Here is a 15,370-nt window from a genome sequence, read left to right on the forward strand (position 1 = left end):
TTAGCAGGCTAGCTGTGTGTGTGTGTCCCAGCTTCTGCTTAGCGGCTGGCTTGCCCTTTACTGGGAGATCTCAGAGCTGGAGGGTATTGTAGAGACCACCAGCTCTGGATCAGTGCCACGGGGAGGCCAGGCTGGTCAGCGAGACCCAGCAGGGCAGACGCTGTCAGTTCCGCCTCCCTCTTCTCCTGCTGGTGCCTGGGGCTGCAACAGTTCTGATGCGTCGGGAAGATAAGACTCCACGACTTGGGGACTGACCATCCCTGGTCTCCCTGAGGCCGGCTCCCGGGCGGGCAGCGCGAGTGGCACCGGCAGCCGGATGCGCACTTAAAGGGAGCCAGGTGGTGCCTCACTTGCTCCAAAACTCCACTGCTAGTTCCCTGTCCACTGCTCCCTTCCGGGGAAAGCCGAGCTTCCCCCGCCTGGTTCCACACCCAGCCCCCTCCAGCCCAAAGTCCAGACCAGCCTGCGAGGAGACGCCTCCGACGTCTTGGCTTTTTCAGAGCCGGAGGCACTCCAGGGTGTGCAGAATGGAACCCAGGCTCTCCTTTCGGGAGGGGTGGGCTTTGCCCCGGGCGTGCCTGCAGTTTTGCGCGCGGCGCAGAGGAAGCGCGCCTCGCGCTCTCCCGGGGTCTCGGAGCGGCGGGCCGGAGCTTAGAGTCGGGAGGGCTCTCCAGACTTCAGACGCGCGCCGGCTCCCACCTACCCGCCCGCCTCCCGTCTGGGATTCTCGGGGCCGAGCCGGTTGGCGGGCGGAGAGCGGGTCCGTGCCCGGGCCCCGGCCCCGGGCCGCGGCACTTGTGGGAGGGAGCGGCCGGGCGGGCTGGTCGGACAGGTCCCGAGCAGGAAGTCCCCACCCCCGCCCCGCACCGCCCCGCGCGGCCCGGGCTCTCGTCCACCCGTCCGTCCGTCGGAGCATAGGTGCGGCGGCCCGTCCTGGGCGCGCGGCCGGGTGGCCGGGGCGGGGACCGGGGCGGCTCCTTCTGCGACGCGCCTACCCACAGGCCAATCCGGGGCAGCAGGCGGCGCGCGGCTGCGCGGGACGCAGGCCGGGGGGATAAGAGGCCAGGTGAGCCTACCTGCGCCGGCGGCGGGCGGGTTGCGCGCGGGGCGGCGCCGAGCGGACACGAAGCACGCGGCGGGCGCCCGGGCTCCGGCGACATGTCAGTCAGCAGGAAGAACTGGGCCAAACTGTCCAGGTGAGCCCGGGGGCCTGGCCGCCCCTGGGGGCCACAGAGTCGGGGCCACACCTGGCAGCTCGCAGGTGTTCCGCCTGCCCCACCGCCTCTTTCCTCCCCTTGGGAGCTGAGGCACAAGCAGGGTGCCTGGGGTGGGCTGTCGGCCCCTAGAGGCCGGTTCGGGGCACTGGGGAGGCGTTCTGGAGTTATGGCCCAGCCTCATTTCCCGAGAAGCCCCCCTGACGGCCCGCGTTTCTCTGTAGAGAGCTTGAGGGGCCCCGGCCGGGGAGGAGGAGGGGGCGCCGTGCCAGGAGCGGGGCAGCACCACCGGGGAGCGTTGGTGAACAGCACCGGCGGGAGGGGAGGGGGACAGATGCCCTCCCACTGATGAGGCTCGCGTTCCGAGTGTGGCATTTCGGGGTGGGGTCTGGGCTGGGTGACCTCGCCACAGCTTCTGCCCCGCTCTGGGCTTCAGCCTTTATTTGTGAGCTTATCCTCCCCAGGGCCTGGGCACTGGGTGTCGTATCCCTGCCTGCGGGACATCTGTCAGGGTCAGAGAAGCCTGGGGGCGTGGCCAGAAGGCAGCCCCCCTCATGTGGTTGGTGACCCCTGAACCCCTTGGGGCCACCCTGCACCTCCCCCCAGAGGTGCTTCCATGAGCATCTTCACCTGCGACCCCCCCCCCCCCGCACTGCCCCCTCAGGAGACAGGCCCACGTAGTAGATGGGAGCCCGGAAGGTTCTAGCGGGTAGAAACCGACCCCTCTCAGGTGGGCGTGTGGGTGGAGGCCCAGGCTGCCCTTACAGGCACGGAGCTGCCCCTCCCAGGCCTTCCCCAGCAAGGCCTCTGGCTCTCCCCACCCCCTTCCCAAGGGCTCCAGAGCTTCTCCAGGGCCGCGGGCCTCCCAGACCCTCAGATCTCACTGCTCTGAAGCACAGTTGCCCGGTCACCCCGCTGCAGAGGGGCCCGCGGGGTCTAGAGAGGGGAAGGATACGCCCCAAGCAAGGAGGAGCTCGGTGCCCTAGACAGGGGCCCGGCCGCCTCAGAGGCTGGACACACCCAGGGAGGGTCTGTACTGTGGGTGGAGCTGGGGGTCAAGGTCTCGGACTCTGCGTGTGGGTCACGGTGCCGGCGTTGACTTGGGAGCGTCTCTGCTTCTAGGCGGGGCCTGTCTGTTGGGGTGTGTAGTGTGGACACGTCTGGGTGGATGGTAAGTTCTGACGTTGCTGAGTTTGGGCCTTGGGAGTCCGAGTCCATTTGGATGTCCATTGAAGACCACAGCGCAGGGCATTGGGCTAAAAACACAAAGCAGGGCTTCCCTGGTGGCGCAGTGGTTGAGAGTCCACCTGCCGATGCAGGGGACACGGGTTCGTGCCCCGGTCCGGGAGGATCCCACATGCCCCGGAGCGTCTGGGCCCGTGAGCCATGGCCACTGAGCCTGCGCATCCGGAGCCTGTGCTCCGCAACGGGAGAGGCCACAACAGTGAGAGGCCCGCGTACCGCAAAAAAAAACCCAAAAAAAGAAACCAAACACAAAGTAGACATGGCTGAGTCAGGAGCCCCCAGTCTGCTGGGATGTGTGTGACTTTGTGTCTGAGACATGCCTGGATGTGTGTCAGGGTGTGCGCCAGGTGGCAGTGGGGCGCTGGAACTTTTAAAGTGCGAGAAGGGTCTGGTCTTAGCTGGTCCCCTGCTCAGATGGCCCCAGTCTCCCGTGGCTGCAGGGGGGGCCGGGGGCGGGGGAGGCGATCGCCAGGCAGCGGGAAGCCCCGGGGACCAGCCCTGGCCCCGCCCCCTGGCCCTCCCCAGCCCTGTGGGCAGACACAGCTGTGGCCAACGCTCGCCCCTGAGGCAGCTGGAGCCGAGGACCCTCCCGCCCTACTGCTCCCTGGCGAACAAGCCTCAGCTGGCAGGAGGGAAGGGCCGTGAGTCACTGTCAACGGAGGCTCCCGGGCCGTCCCGGGGTCGGGTTTGGGGGGGCGCTGAGCAGGGTGCGAGGAGCGTGGCCCCAGACGGGGCCCAGGTGGGCAGCTGAGGGCCAGCCTGCCGCCTGTCCTTGGCGAGTAGAAATTCAGACGCTCTAGCCCTGGGGCGGGGCAGTGGTGAGCTGCCTGGCCGGGTGCCCTGGTCAGCAGCCTTGCCCTCTCCTCCCTGGGCTGGCCTGGTGAGGGTGAGGCTGGGCGGGCTCGTCGGCGGGGGCCCAGGGGTGGGTCTGGAGCAGTGGGGGGGGGCGGGATTAATCATCTCCCTGCCTGGGTCTTGAGCAGCCCTGCCACCTCCCGAGCTGCTCAGTTCTCCCTGACACCTCTCCCTAGACCAGCAGGGCTAGAAGGGACCTCATGGACCACCCGGCGTGGCCCCTCGTCGCGTGGAGGGCCTGTCCCCCCTCAGAGGCTGCAGACTGGCCCAAGGTCACGCAGCTAATCAGAACTGCATCTCTCAGCCCGGTGCCAGGCCTGAGCTCCCTTTTCTCCTTCCAAGTCCCGCAAATCCTTGCTCTTTGAGCCCCAGGCTTCCACAGAATGCTCTGGGGCAGCCTTCACACCCTTCCCCTGCTCTAACCAGGGCAGCTGAGCCTCGGTCTGTCGTATAATGGGTTCCTATGTGCGATTCAATTGGGGAAAGAAGGGTTCTCTTGGTAAAGCTGCCAGCACTTACACCCCTGCACTCAGCTGCTGCTGACTGCGAGGATAGAGCTCAGGAAGCGTGGCCCTTGGGAGGGAGCAGAGCCAGCTCTGGCCTGAGCAGCAGGGCAGAAGGTCTTCCAGAACTAGTTAAGGGAGAAGGAGGTCCCTTGCCCTAAGAATGGAGCCGGTGAGGTCCGGAGTAGGGCGGCTAGCAGACCTACCTGGAGGCAAAGAGAGGGATGTGTGTCCCCAGAGGAGGGCCAGGAGGTGGAGGAAAGGGCTGTTGAGAGGGAGCTGGTGGCGGGACGGCCGCCCAGGGCTGCGGCATCAGCTGGTGACAGTGGCTGGGACTCCCCGGGGTGCGGGACCTACACGGTCCACCCTGGCCTGGCCCTGGCGCCCGAGAGGGCGACGTGTTGGCGGCTGGGTTTCCCCAACCCTGCTTCCCCAGGCTGCGCCACGAGCTCAGGCCTGTGCTGGGCTGGAGGGTCCCACACTTTCCGGGGCCCTCCCGGACGCCCCTTGCTCCCCCTGCCTCTTCAGCGGCTGGGCTCCCGAGAAGGTGGCAGGACATCCTTCCCGGCCTTTAGCCGTGTGCCTAAGAGGGTGGCCTATGTTGGAAGCTTCGTTCCTTCTTTTACTGGCTGGCCCGTCCTGGGAACGTTATTGACCCCCATGGCCTCAGAGTCCTCACCTGCAGAATGGGGGTGACCCGCCCGTCCCTCAGGGCTGCCGGGGGCCTCTTATCAGAGGTATCTGGGAGCCGCTGGGAGCAGCGCCCAGCGTTGTGTGAGCACATGTCAGAGCCCGCGCTCCTGCCCTTATTTATTGATCGGTTAGTCACCGTAGTCAACAGGTACTTGTGTGCTCCTGAGTGAAGCCCTTCGTTGCTACTTGTTTGTTCCTGGGGCTCCCGTGGAGCCGCCCAGAAGCCTGGCCTTCACCCCTCCTGCCCTCTCCTCCCCATTTTCTCCTCTTTAGAGGAGGAGCTCTTTGCTTGGTGGAGACAGCGTTTCTCCTGGGGTGGGGGTGAGGGGTGACCACGTCCCCTGGGTGAGCGGCGGGGTCTTGGGGCAAAGCTGGGGGTCCCTCGAGGACGGGCCCCGAGACCCTCAGGGCGAGGACCCGCCTGGGGTGAGTCACTTCCCGAGACCAGGCTCTGACGGATCACACACCGCCTTGTCCCAGGTCCCACAAACACACAGGTGGCTCCCCTGAGGGCTGAGCGGCCTGTGCTCAGGCCCAAGGCATCCTGGGGGCTCCAGCCCAGGTGCGCCTGGCGGGGGAGGTGCCCCGCTCGGTGGGCCGGCCTCCCTCGGGGCGGCGGGGTCCCTCAGCTTTGCAGGGCACGGCTGACCCCACACTGTGCACTCGGTTCGGTGGGTCCAGAGGAAAGCGAGCTGAAGTGGACCTTTCTCATCGACCCGGGCAGCGAGGAAGGGGTGGGGCATTGGGGCCTGGCCAGAAGGAACCATGGGTTCCCGTGGAGTGAGTGAGTGAATGAATGAATGATCACGGAGGCCCTGGGGAATCTGGTTTAAACCCCGTGGTCAAGGCCGTGGGTCCTAGATTGGAGCCCTGCCCCATCCCCACGCAGGTGGAGTACAGACCTGAGGAGCAGGAGGAGCTGAGGTTTTCACCAAGAGCTACCCTGACACCAGACTTGGGCGGTTCTGGAAGGTTGCCTGGGGCGATGGGCGGATTGCCGTTCGGGGGTGCCTAGGATTTGCTCCCCCTTTGCGCTCTTGCTTATCGAGGCGGAGATCTGGCGGACCCCGCCCACCCAGGGGGGAGGAACGCCCTGGCCTCCGAGGTTGACACTTGCACTCGGTTCCACATTTGGTGGTGCCTGTGCGGTCCGCGTGCCGTGGTGGATGCGCCCCGTCCTGTGGTCTTTCCTCTCCCTGCAGGGCAACTTCTTCACACTTTCTTTTCAAACCTTTCGTACCCTCTCGCTCTGCCTCATTTGCCCATCTTGAAAAAGAAAACATGACTTAAGATCTGTGTGTTTATTGTACGTAAATGACACCTCAATTAAGACAGCAATCTTGGCGTCCACGTCCTCCTCCAGGTACCGTCTCATCTTGGTGTCTTTTCTTCTCGTTAAACCTTCTCAGCAGAGTTGCCGGCCGTCACCAGCTCCTCTTTCTCGGGTCCCCTTCTCCCCTTACTTGTCCAGTTGGGTTCTTTCTAAGGGGCCGGAAGCCTCTGTGCTCAACACTGCCTCCTGGTGGTCTTGCCCTTCCAGCGGTGTGGACAGGGCTGGCTCCTCTCCAGCTCAGCTCCTCCCGGGTTTCCTCCCGCGGACATCTCGCCAAACCCCTTCCTCCCTGATGGTCCCCAGCCTTCTAAGAGCAGGCACCAGGAACTGCTCAGGCCAGAAAATCTAGTTTTCCTTGATTTTTCTCATTTCCTCGCCCCTCATCCCCATCCAGCCCATCAGCAAACCCAGTTGGCTCTGTCTTCAAAATGTGCCCCGAATCCATCACTTTTCCCATCTCACGGTCACCACCCCAGGTAACATCACCGTAGCTTGCGCCCTGGCAAGGCCCCCAACCCCCACCCCCAGCCCAGTCCCTCTCCTTTGCCTTCTGCAGTCCTGTCACCATACAGCAGCTGGAGAGGTTTAAAATAGTGACCATAATAAGTCTTACCATGTCCCCCTCGGTGTGAAACTATCCAGTGTCTCCCCACACCCTGGAATAAACCCATGCTCTTCCCCGTCCCTTCTGCCCTGGCTCCCGGCCCCTGAGCACAGCCATCCGGCCGAGGCCTGTGCTGTGCTACCCCCTCACCCTGGAACGCTGCCACCAGACCTAGCCCCTCTGGTCCTTGGGGCCCTCTCCGCTCCAGGCGCCTTCTCTCGTCCTCCGTCTCTTCCTGACGTTTTGTTCACGGGCGGGCTCCTTGCTCCCTGTCTGACTCCCCCACCTGGCACGTGCCCCAAAGGGCAGAACCCCGTCGGGCTCCTTCCCGGTCCCTGGAACCTGCCTGCCTGTAGACAGTGCTCAAAACGTGTGAGTTTAGTGACGATCAGATCAGCAGATGTGATGCTGGACTTGGAATAAAAGATCAGGGCCATCGTGTGGGTGCTCCTCTTGGGGAGGAACACGGAGGCAAGGAAGGGACCTGCCTGCGGGCAGGAGGGCCAAGCAGAGGCCCTTCTGACTGGTGCCCCAGACATCACTGGGGGGCCACTCCCAGCCCTCACGGCCTAAGCTTCTCCTGCGGCTCTGGGTGAAGCACGGCCTCCCTGCCCTGCAAGCCCCCACCTCTGACCACCAGGCTTGCTCGTCCCTCCCCTCGGCCTGGGCCTCGGGTTTCTCCCGGCCCTGGCCTGTCCCCCTTCCTGAGATCCAGCCCACGTTCAGGCTCTGCTGGGGCCTCTGCTGACGCTGCGGCCCCAGTAACCCTTCCCTCCCTGCGCAGAGCTGGGGGGCTACTGGTGGACACACTTGTCTTTCTCAGTATTTGGCAGGTGTCTCCGAGGCAGGGGCCCTGCCCTGGTCTGTGAAGCCGCAGTTTCCGACGGGGCGCTGGCCCAGCACAGTTCCTTTGGGATATTTGCTCTTTGGTTGGGATGGAGGGTGGGGATGGGTTGGGGGAGGTAGGTGGATAAGGATGACGGGTGGGCAGGGCGGTGGAGGTGATGGGGGAGGGCTGTTTGCAGGGACAGGAGGTTGGGTGGCTGCGTGATTGATGGCGGGGGTGGCTGGCTGGTAAGCCCTGTGATGCAGGAACCAAAAGCAGGGTGTGGCCCCTGCCCCCGGCACCCGAGAGCTGGTTCTCGGGAGCCAAAGAGGCTGCCGGGGCTCCTGGGAGGTGAAGGGAGTGCTGCCGGGCCCTCCCCGGCTGTAACCGGTCTCAGTGGGGAGTCTCCCCCTCTGGAGAGCCGAGAAGTCCCACGGGGAGCTGTGTAGCTGAGGTCGTTTCTCTGCGATTGTCCACTGAGGGATGTCATCTAAGTCCCCGGACCAGAGAGAGAGGGCAGCTTGTCAGGTTCACCCACCTCCTTCAGGCAGAGCTGCACCTGCCCTCCCACATCCCTGGGCGCCCCAGAGCAGGGGCCCCCATCCACCTCGGGGGTCCAGGGTGGAGTCCAGCCCAGCGCCCCCCTGGGGGTGTCGCTGCGTAGGCTGGGGTGGCGGGCCATGTGGGCTGCACTGACCCCTGTCCCCCCTAGCCTGGCCAGGCAGTGGACCCTGGAGGACGAAGAGGAACAGGAGAGGGAACGGCGGCGGCGACACCGGAGCCTGAGCTCCACCACGGACGACCAGGTGGCCCAGCCGGCCCAGGACGGAGACGCGGCGGCCCCAGAGAGGTGCGGGGGTGGGGAGGCGGTGTCCCGGTCCCGGATGACGGGCGGGAACCAGGCTGGACTTCCGTGGGTCCTACCCTCACCAGGACAGCCAGTGAGACCAGTGTTCATGAGACGCGCAGCCTTTGCTGGACGTTTTGTGAGCGTAGCTCAGTCCTTCCAGGCTCCCGAGAGGGAGGGTCCTGACCCGTCTCACAGGTGGAGAAGCTGGTCAGAGAGCACACGGGTTGTCCACCCGGAGAGCGGGGGCCACGGGTGTCGTCCACATCTGTCGGGCCCCGGGGCCAACTCTCTGCGTTCAAGCCGGCTGCCTCCCTCTAACCCGGACCCTCCGTGGTCCGCCTCTGACCGCAGGAGCGCGGGGGCCGGTCTGGCCACCAGATCTGAGGGTCGAGAGGGGAAGGCGGAGAAGGGCCTTGTTCACCGGATGCTCCTGTCTGTCAGGACGGCGCCCGCTCCTGCCATGAGTCTCCTCTCGCCTCCGAACAAGCCCAGTCTGCAGGCTGGGAAACAGGCTCAGACAGTGAACTAACCTGCTAACCTGCTCCAAGTCTCACGGCGAGCAGGTGGTGGGGACGGAAGAGGCTCCTTTGCTGGAGGCTGAGGGCCTCTCGTGTTGCCCTTGTTCCCCTGGGTCCCCCAGAGGAGGGACCACAAGGTGTGCGTCCTGAGCTGCACGCAGGTGGCTGACAGGGGCCGGGAGGCACGTCAGAGGCCTGGGTTCTACTCCCAGCTCCACCGCCCATTAGCTGTGTGACCTGTACCAGCTCCCTGGCTGTCTCTGGTCCTGATCTAAGCCGCGAGGGGCGGGGCCTGGCACAGATGAGGTGTTTGTTATTGGGGCTGAGCATGGCATGGTCGCACCTTTCAGGGGTTTATGCATTTCTTTGAAAAGCATCATGTGCTTTGTTCAAAGGATACCTCAGAAGCCCGATGCGTAAAGCAGATAAAAGGGTTCCTGATTTAAGCGATGGTGGTTCCGGCGGGGCCCTCGGCCTTCCTTCCTCGCACCTCCCACGTGGCCCCAGAGGCATCTTCACTGGGTCGGAGGGCACCCCAGGGTCTCTCCCACCTCTGCCGGCCTCTGACTCTGTCTCCCGCCCCATCTCCCATCTTTCGACTCAGACTGCCGAGCGTGGAGGAAACGGAGGTCTCCCCCCAACCACCCCTAGACTCCAGTGGTGAGGACGTGTGGGCCGTCCTCAGGGCACGGCAGGAGCGGAGGCAGAGGCAGCGGGAGGCGGAGGTCGCACAGGCCCCCGTCCGGGAGCAGCTGGACACAGAGGAGGAGGATGGCGCGGGCACTGGGCAGGCGGGGCAGCTGCCCCCAGCGCCCGAGAAGGAGCTGGGGCTGCTGCTTCGCCGGAGACTGAGCCGGGAGCGGCAGAGCTCCTGGGTCCGGGAGGAGGAGAGCTTGGTGGGCAGGGAGCCGGGATGCAGCAGGAAGGGGGGCTCAGAGAAGCCCTCTGCCCCAGAGAAGACATTAGCGCCCGAAAAGAGCCTGGACTCCAAGGAAGTCTCCACCTCCGGGAAGACTGCCAGCCCTGAGAAAGTGTCTGTGTCCCAGAAGATTGCAGTGTTGGAGAAAAGAACCATCTCGGGAAAGACGCTGGTTCTGGAAGAAACAAGTGTCTTGGAGAAGCTGCCCTCCCCAGGGAAGACGTCGGACTCAGAAAAGAGACTGACGTCTGAGAAAGCAGCAGTCTTTGAGAAGACCCCGGCCCCTGAGACGCGGCGGGCCCCGGCGAGGGCGGCGGCCCCAGGGCAGCCCCGGGCCCAGGAGCGGCCAGCCTCTGCGCAGAGCCCGTCCACCCCCAAGGGGCAGGGGAGGGCCGGCCCCAAGCAGGAGCCCCCGCCCTCGGCGGGGCTGCGGGGGCAGGGGGCAGAGCGTCCGGCTGGGACTTGCCACCTCCCACCCATCACTCTCCAGGTTGGCGGTGCCCCTGCCCTCCTGCCCCCCGCCCTCCGCCCTCCCTTCTAGTCCTGTCCTCCCGCCTCTAGGCCGGCCTCGGCAGTTCCCTCTCCCTACCTGCTCCACCACGGTCAGGATAGCGGACCTGGGGGCGGGGGCATCAGCTGTGCAGCGGGGAGCACCTGGTACCCCGTGCCGCATCCTCAGCCAGGGCCCAGACTGCAGGCCCTCGTGGACCCGTGGGAAGCCTCAGATCCTTCTAGAAGTCCCCCTGGAAAGCCCTGCCTCGTGGCCTGGCCCCGGGACTGGGTCCGCCATCCCCACAGCAGAGGGGCAGGAGGCACGGGACTGTCTTGCTACCTGCTTCCCCCTGCAGCTCCTGGGATGGGCCAGGCCAGTGGTGCCCCGTGGCAGCTCGGGATTGGGGTGCCCTGGCCTTCCGTGTGATACTCCCTCTTCTCCATCCAGTTGAAAATCCCCAGCAAGGAGGACGAGGCGGACACAGCCTCGCCCACCCAGGCCACCTACAGCAGCTCCCTGAAGCGCTCCAGCCCCAGGACCATCTCCTTTCGGGTGAGGCCCGGGTCCCTTTGTCTCCCGTCCGCTGGAGGGCATGCCGAGGAAAGCAGCCCCCGTTACGGCCCAGGGCCCTGGGTTAGACACCAGGGACGTTGTAGCAGACACAGGGCTTTTGGGTGCCCGAGGGTGGCCGAGAGCAGATGCGGTTGGATCAAGTGAAGCACCGGTTAATGGCTGGAGGCGGGTGTGGACGAGACCCAGCAGCCCCAGGTGGTGGGTACAGCTAGCCTGCAGGAGGGCGGCGCAGGCGGACTGCGGGGAGAGCCTCCCGGACTGCGGGTGGGAGCCATGGGCTGTCCCGGTGCCTGCCGCCCTGCCTTGCCCCAGGAGTACAGATCACGTGGGCCGGGGCTGGTCCTGTCGCTTTACGGCAGAATTTACTCCTGGTTTCTCTGTTGACTGGGTCACTCACTCACTTTTTGACGGTCCGCGCGCTGTGCCAGGCCCTGGGGAGAGGCAGGAGACCTGCTGCCGGCCGTGCCTGTCCCTGCCCTGCCCTACGGGGCTCGGGGCGGTGGGGAAGCAGGCAGGAAGCAGGTGGTTGCAGCTACCCCAGAAGACCTGGGGGCGTCAAGGAGGGGCTGCTGACCCGGCCTGGTGGGTGGGGCCGTGTCCCAGACCCTTTAATGGGGGTTGGGCTGGGGGTTGAACGGAGGTGGGGGGGAGGCCCCAGGAGGGGGATGTGTTCTGACAGCTGAGCCCTCCCTTGAGGAGGCCGAGGCTGACCCCACTCGTGGGCACCTTCCTTCTCGTTTCAGATGAGCCCCCGGAGAGACCACTCAGAGGCAGCCTTAACCCGCAGGTCAGGGGCCCGGAAGCTCTGTCCTCTCCCGTCTGCTCCGTCCTGCTTGTGCTGCAGGGTTAGCAGGAGGGACTGAGGCCCGAGATGTGGCGCAAGGGAAGGGATGGGGGGAGCTGCTTGGAGGAGGCGGGGCTTGGGCGGGGCTGTCCTGAGGCACAGGGGTGCGGAGGGAGACTGACCAGTGCAGGAACGGGATGAAGCCCCTTCAGCAGGCGGGGCGCGGGCGCCCGGGACTCTGCAAGCTTGACGAGCGCTTCCACCTCCCCCCTACCCCTGCCTCCACCCACAGCGTCCATGCAAGCAGCTGGAGGACTGTGTGTTTTTCTAAAAAACAACAACAACAACAAATGGGGTCTGAAGAGTAGCTGTGCTCATGCGTTGGGAGTTTCATGCTCATGCATTGCATCCGTCTGCCCCCAGACTATCTCTAGGGCAGCAGTGCTGGGCGAGGACTGGGGGTGGGGATGGGTGCTGGGGTACAAGGTGGATGAGACATGCTGCTGCCCTCGAGCAGCTCACATCAGACATGAAATGTGCAAGAGCCCCACAGCACGGAGGTGCCGGGACGGGCATGGGAACTGACGGCTGGAGCCCCTCATGGCTGCGGGAGCTCGGCCCTCGAGAGCTGGGGACTCTGTCCCAGAGCGATTGGCATCTGAAAGGACTTGAACTAGAGGGAGATTTCCCAGCAGGAGGAAGCTTTGAATCGAGGGGACAGCATGAGGAAAGGCATGGAGTATGACCCACACGGTGTCCGGTTGGCCGGCTCCTCGGCGTGGTGTCAGGAGGGCAGGCACCGCCGGGTCATGAGTCTTGTACGCTCGTCCGGTGGCCTGAGGACAGGTTGGGGTTGGTCGGGGGTGGGGCAGCCTGGTGGCCGGTGTCCTGCTGAATGGACTGTTTCTAGGGAGGACAGGGGAGTCCCCGGAGTCTGTAGATCGTCACTTTGGCCAAGTCATCATGGTCTCACTCGGCGACTGAGGCCACATGCCGAAGCGCTGGGGGTGTGGGCGCAGGCCTGGTCTCCCTTGGGGCGGGGGGGTCTCACCTGGCTCGCCTTGTCCTACCTTTCCATCCTACAGCAGCAGCATGAAGATCCCAGCCAGCTCCTTCACACTGGGCCAGAAGCTGGAGAGATACCACACGGCTGTACAGGTGGGTGGGGCCGGGCGCCTGCCCTGCGTGGTGGGCGTGGTCAGCGCCCATCCTCAAGGGTCAACGGCTTGTGCTCTCTGCTTTCAGAGCTCGGAGTCAGTCAGGGCTCCGGGCCCCTCCCGCGCCGAGTTCTTGGTGGCTCCCGTGGACGTCGCCAACAAGCGCCGCCTCTTTGAGAAGGAGCTGGTGGGTCAGGGCCGGGGAGGAGCAGCCTCCAGCCGGAAGGTGAGTGGCTCAGGCCATGAGGCTGGGTGTCTGCAAATCCCGGCCCCTGGTCTGGGCAGTGCCAGACAGCTCTGCGTCTTCGGGCGTCAGTTTGGGAGAACCTGCCGCTGACTTGAGTTCCCTGCCACTCGTGAGCCCCCGTCCCCCTGGCTGTGCGCACAGCCCCAGTGAGGGGGGGGCGGGCCCGGCGTCCTGGGCTGGATGGGTGTGGGCAAGGTACAGGCCTCTGGAGATGCCCACCCGACCCCGACACGGAAGCTCTCTTTTCAGGAGAACTTGCGGCTCTCGGGGGTTGTGACGTCCAGGCTCAACCTGTGGATCAGCAAGACGCAGGAGTCAGGAGATGGGGACCCGCAGGTACCTCCTGAGGCCTCACCACGGGCCCTTTCGTGGCAGAATGACCTGCCAGAGGAGGGGCAGCCCCAAAAGTAGTGGACGTATTCTGGGCGTGGGAACGGGGTTGGATAAGCCTGCAGGCTGGAAGGCAGAGAGGAGGAGGAGGGTCTGGGGTCCTCCCTCGGGAGGGGGAGGGGCCTGGGGTCCTCCCTCGGGAGGGGGAGGGGTCTGGGGACCCCTGTGCCGTAAGCCTGAGCCTCTGGTCTCCGCCCTGATGCCTGCAACCAGGAGGTGCAGAAAGAGTCGGCAGCCGCCAGGAGGATCCAGTGGAGGAAGAAAGTGGACTCCCTGGATGCCAAGGTGAGGGCAGGGGTGGCCGCCCTGTGGAGACGCCACACGCCCAGCGCCACGCACACCGACTGGCCTGTGTTTGCACAGCCCCGTTCTCAGGCTGGGTTGTCCCAACCTGGGGAACGCTGGCTGCACCCTCCGCTGGCTTCGCTTCCCCACAGCTGTGCAAGCCCCTACCCCTCTCAACCAGCAGATCTGGGGCCTCTGGCCCAGTGTGGGCGTGGGGCTTGGGGAAGGGGGTGCCTTCCTGTCCAGCCCTAGGAACCCGTCTTGTGCTAATAGCCCTTTGCCCCGTAGGTGTGAGAAGCCTTGTCTCATCACCCCGCTCCCTTTCTGCCTTGGACCTGGGACCAGGAACGTCGGGGGCACTCCGCCAGCTCCTTCTCTGCCCAGCCTCTGGGGCAGGTGTGCCTGGCCCCTTGTCCTGCTGTGGGCACAGCGGATCCTGGGCCCCAGCGCCGGCCTAGGCACAGCACGACTCTCGTCCGCACCTCAGGCCTCGGCGTCCTGTCCAGAGACGGCTTTTCCTGCTGGCCCTTTCCAGGGACAGGGGCACCGTCCTGCAAGAAGCCCCGGGTCCCTGCCTGGTCCGAGCCCAGCAGGTGTCTCCGTGTACCTCTCAGAGGCTGGTCCATCCACCTCGGCCAGGCTGGAAGCATCGCACTGTCTTCCTGGGCCCCGTCCCCTGCTTTGTTCTCCCTCACATCCCCACCTGGTGCTCTGGCCAAGCCATCGAGTGCTCCCCTCCCGCTGTTCTCAGGAAAGAGGTGATAAACTCATTCACTCTCAGGTGTGAGTGACTGATAATACTTTAAAAACGCTTCCTTCCCGGAGGCTTTGCTGTTAATGGGGACCGTCCGCAGCGTGCGGGGAGGGCTGTTTTGGCGTGCAGGGGGGAGGCGTTGCCCTCATCACTTGTCCTCACGTCTAAGGGGGTTGCTACCCAGTTGTCTCGCATGGTGACTTGAGGGGGGCAGAGCTGCCACAAACAGTGCCAGGCCTGCAGTCACATCCCAACACACACGATCCCCAAATCCGGTCCTCTGTTCCTCTGACGTCATGGCTCCTGTGGACTTGGCGGACACTGGGCCAGCTGAGAATCTAGGACAAAGCAAACTCAGAAAGCCTGGTGCCTGTCGAAGCCCTTTGTGCTGTAGTGATAAAGGTAGACGTGTGCGGACAAGCATACGTGTGTGTGTGTGTGTGTGTGTGTGTGTGTACGTACACACACACGTGTATGTATTTTCTTTTAATCGTTAGAACTAAATTAGAACGCTGTTCCCAAGTGCCCCGGAGCCAGCTGCGGGAACACGGGTGCAGAGCCCACGCCCCCTCTACCCCCGGCCTAGGCCCACCTGGGAAACCCCAGGGCTCCTCAGAGCACAGCTGGAAGGGTCACCAGGCCCCCCAGCCTGTGGGGCAGACACGGCCAGCCTTGTCCAGCCTCTGTGATTCTGAGTGAGGCTCCTGTCTTGCATCCTGGGGTCCAGGGCACAGGAGGCCCTCGGGGCCCCGTCCGTGACCCCAAGCTGGCCCGCCTCCCGCCGGTGGGCTTCCTGCGGCCGGCCCTGTGCTGCCCGGAGCCGGGGGGCAGCAGGACCTGGAGGGCCTGCCTGGGACGCCCGCACCCACTACCGACTCGAGTTCCAGGACGAAGCCGGGGGCGGGGCAAACACTGCCCAGAGACGCGGGCCCTGCCAGGAGCTCGGGGTTCAGACAGGCGACCTGCAGGTTTTTGAATGCTCTCGTTCTAGACTTGGGAAAGTCCCAGCAGGTGAATTTGTCCAGCACAACTGTCCTCTAAACCCTCCCTCCAGCGTGGAGACCCGAGAGCGGGCCGAGGGGCTCCGCTTGGCCCTGGGGATCTGGGTGTCCAGTAGCTGTTGCCCT

At 65.0% G+C, this 15,370-nt stretch overlaps 1 protein-coding gene across 2 annotated transcripts; it reads left to right on the forward strand.

Annotated features, from left to right (window-relative positions):
• Window positions 1-1,066: 1,066 nt before the first annotated feature.
• On the forward strand, window positions 1,067-14,269 carry LAD1 (ladinin 1). 2 transcript variants are annotated; one of them, XM_060126539.1, is made up of 10 exons: window positions 1,067-1,196; window positions 7,986-8,123; window positions 9,246-10,050; window positions 10,501-10,605; window positions 11,370-11,413; window positions 12,496-12,568; window positions 12,656-12,793; window positions 13,064-13,150; window positions 13,418-13,489; window positions 13,778-14,269. In XM_060126539.1, exons 1-10 carry the CDS (start codon window positions 1,159-1,161, stop codon window positions 13,781-13,783), a joined length of 1,506 nt encoding a protein of 501 aa, XP_059982522.1. In that variant the 5' UTR covers window positions 1,067-1,158; the 3' UTR covers window positions 13,784-14,269. The 2 variants fall into 2 exon arrangements, with proteins under 2 accessions (XP_059982522.1, XP_059982516.1); XM_060126533.1 differs by lacking the exon at window positions 1,067-1,196 and adding an exon at window positions 2,859-3,100 and having other exon boundaries at window positions 13,421-13,489.
• Window positions 14,270-15,370: the final 1,101 nt, after the last annotated feature.

Source organism: Lagenorhynchus albirostris, chromosome 2, assembly GCF_949774975.1.
Source record: "Lagenorhynchus albirostris chromosome 2, mLagAlb1.1, whole genome shotgun sequence".
NCBI classification, from domain to species: domain Eukaryota; kingdom Metazoa; phylum Chordata; class Mammalia; order Artiodactyla; family Delphinidae; genus Lagenorhynchus; species Lagenorhynchus albirostris.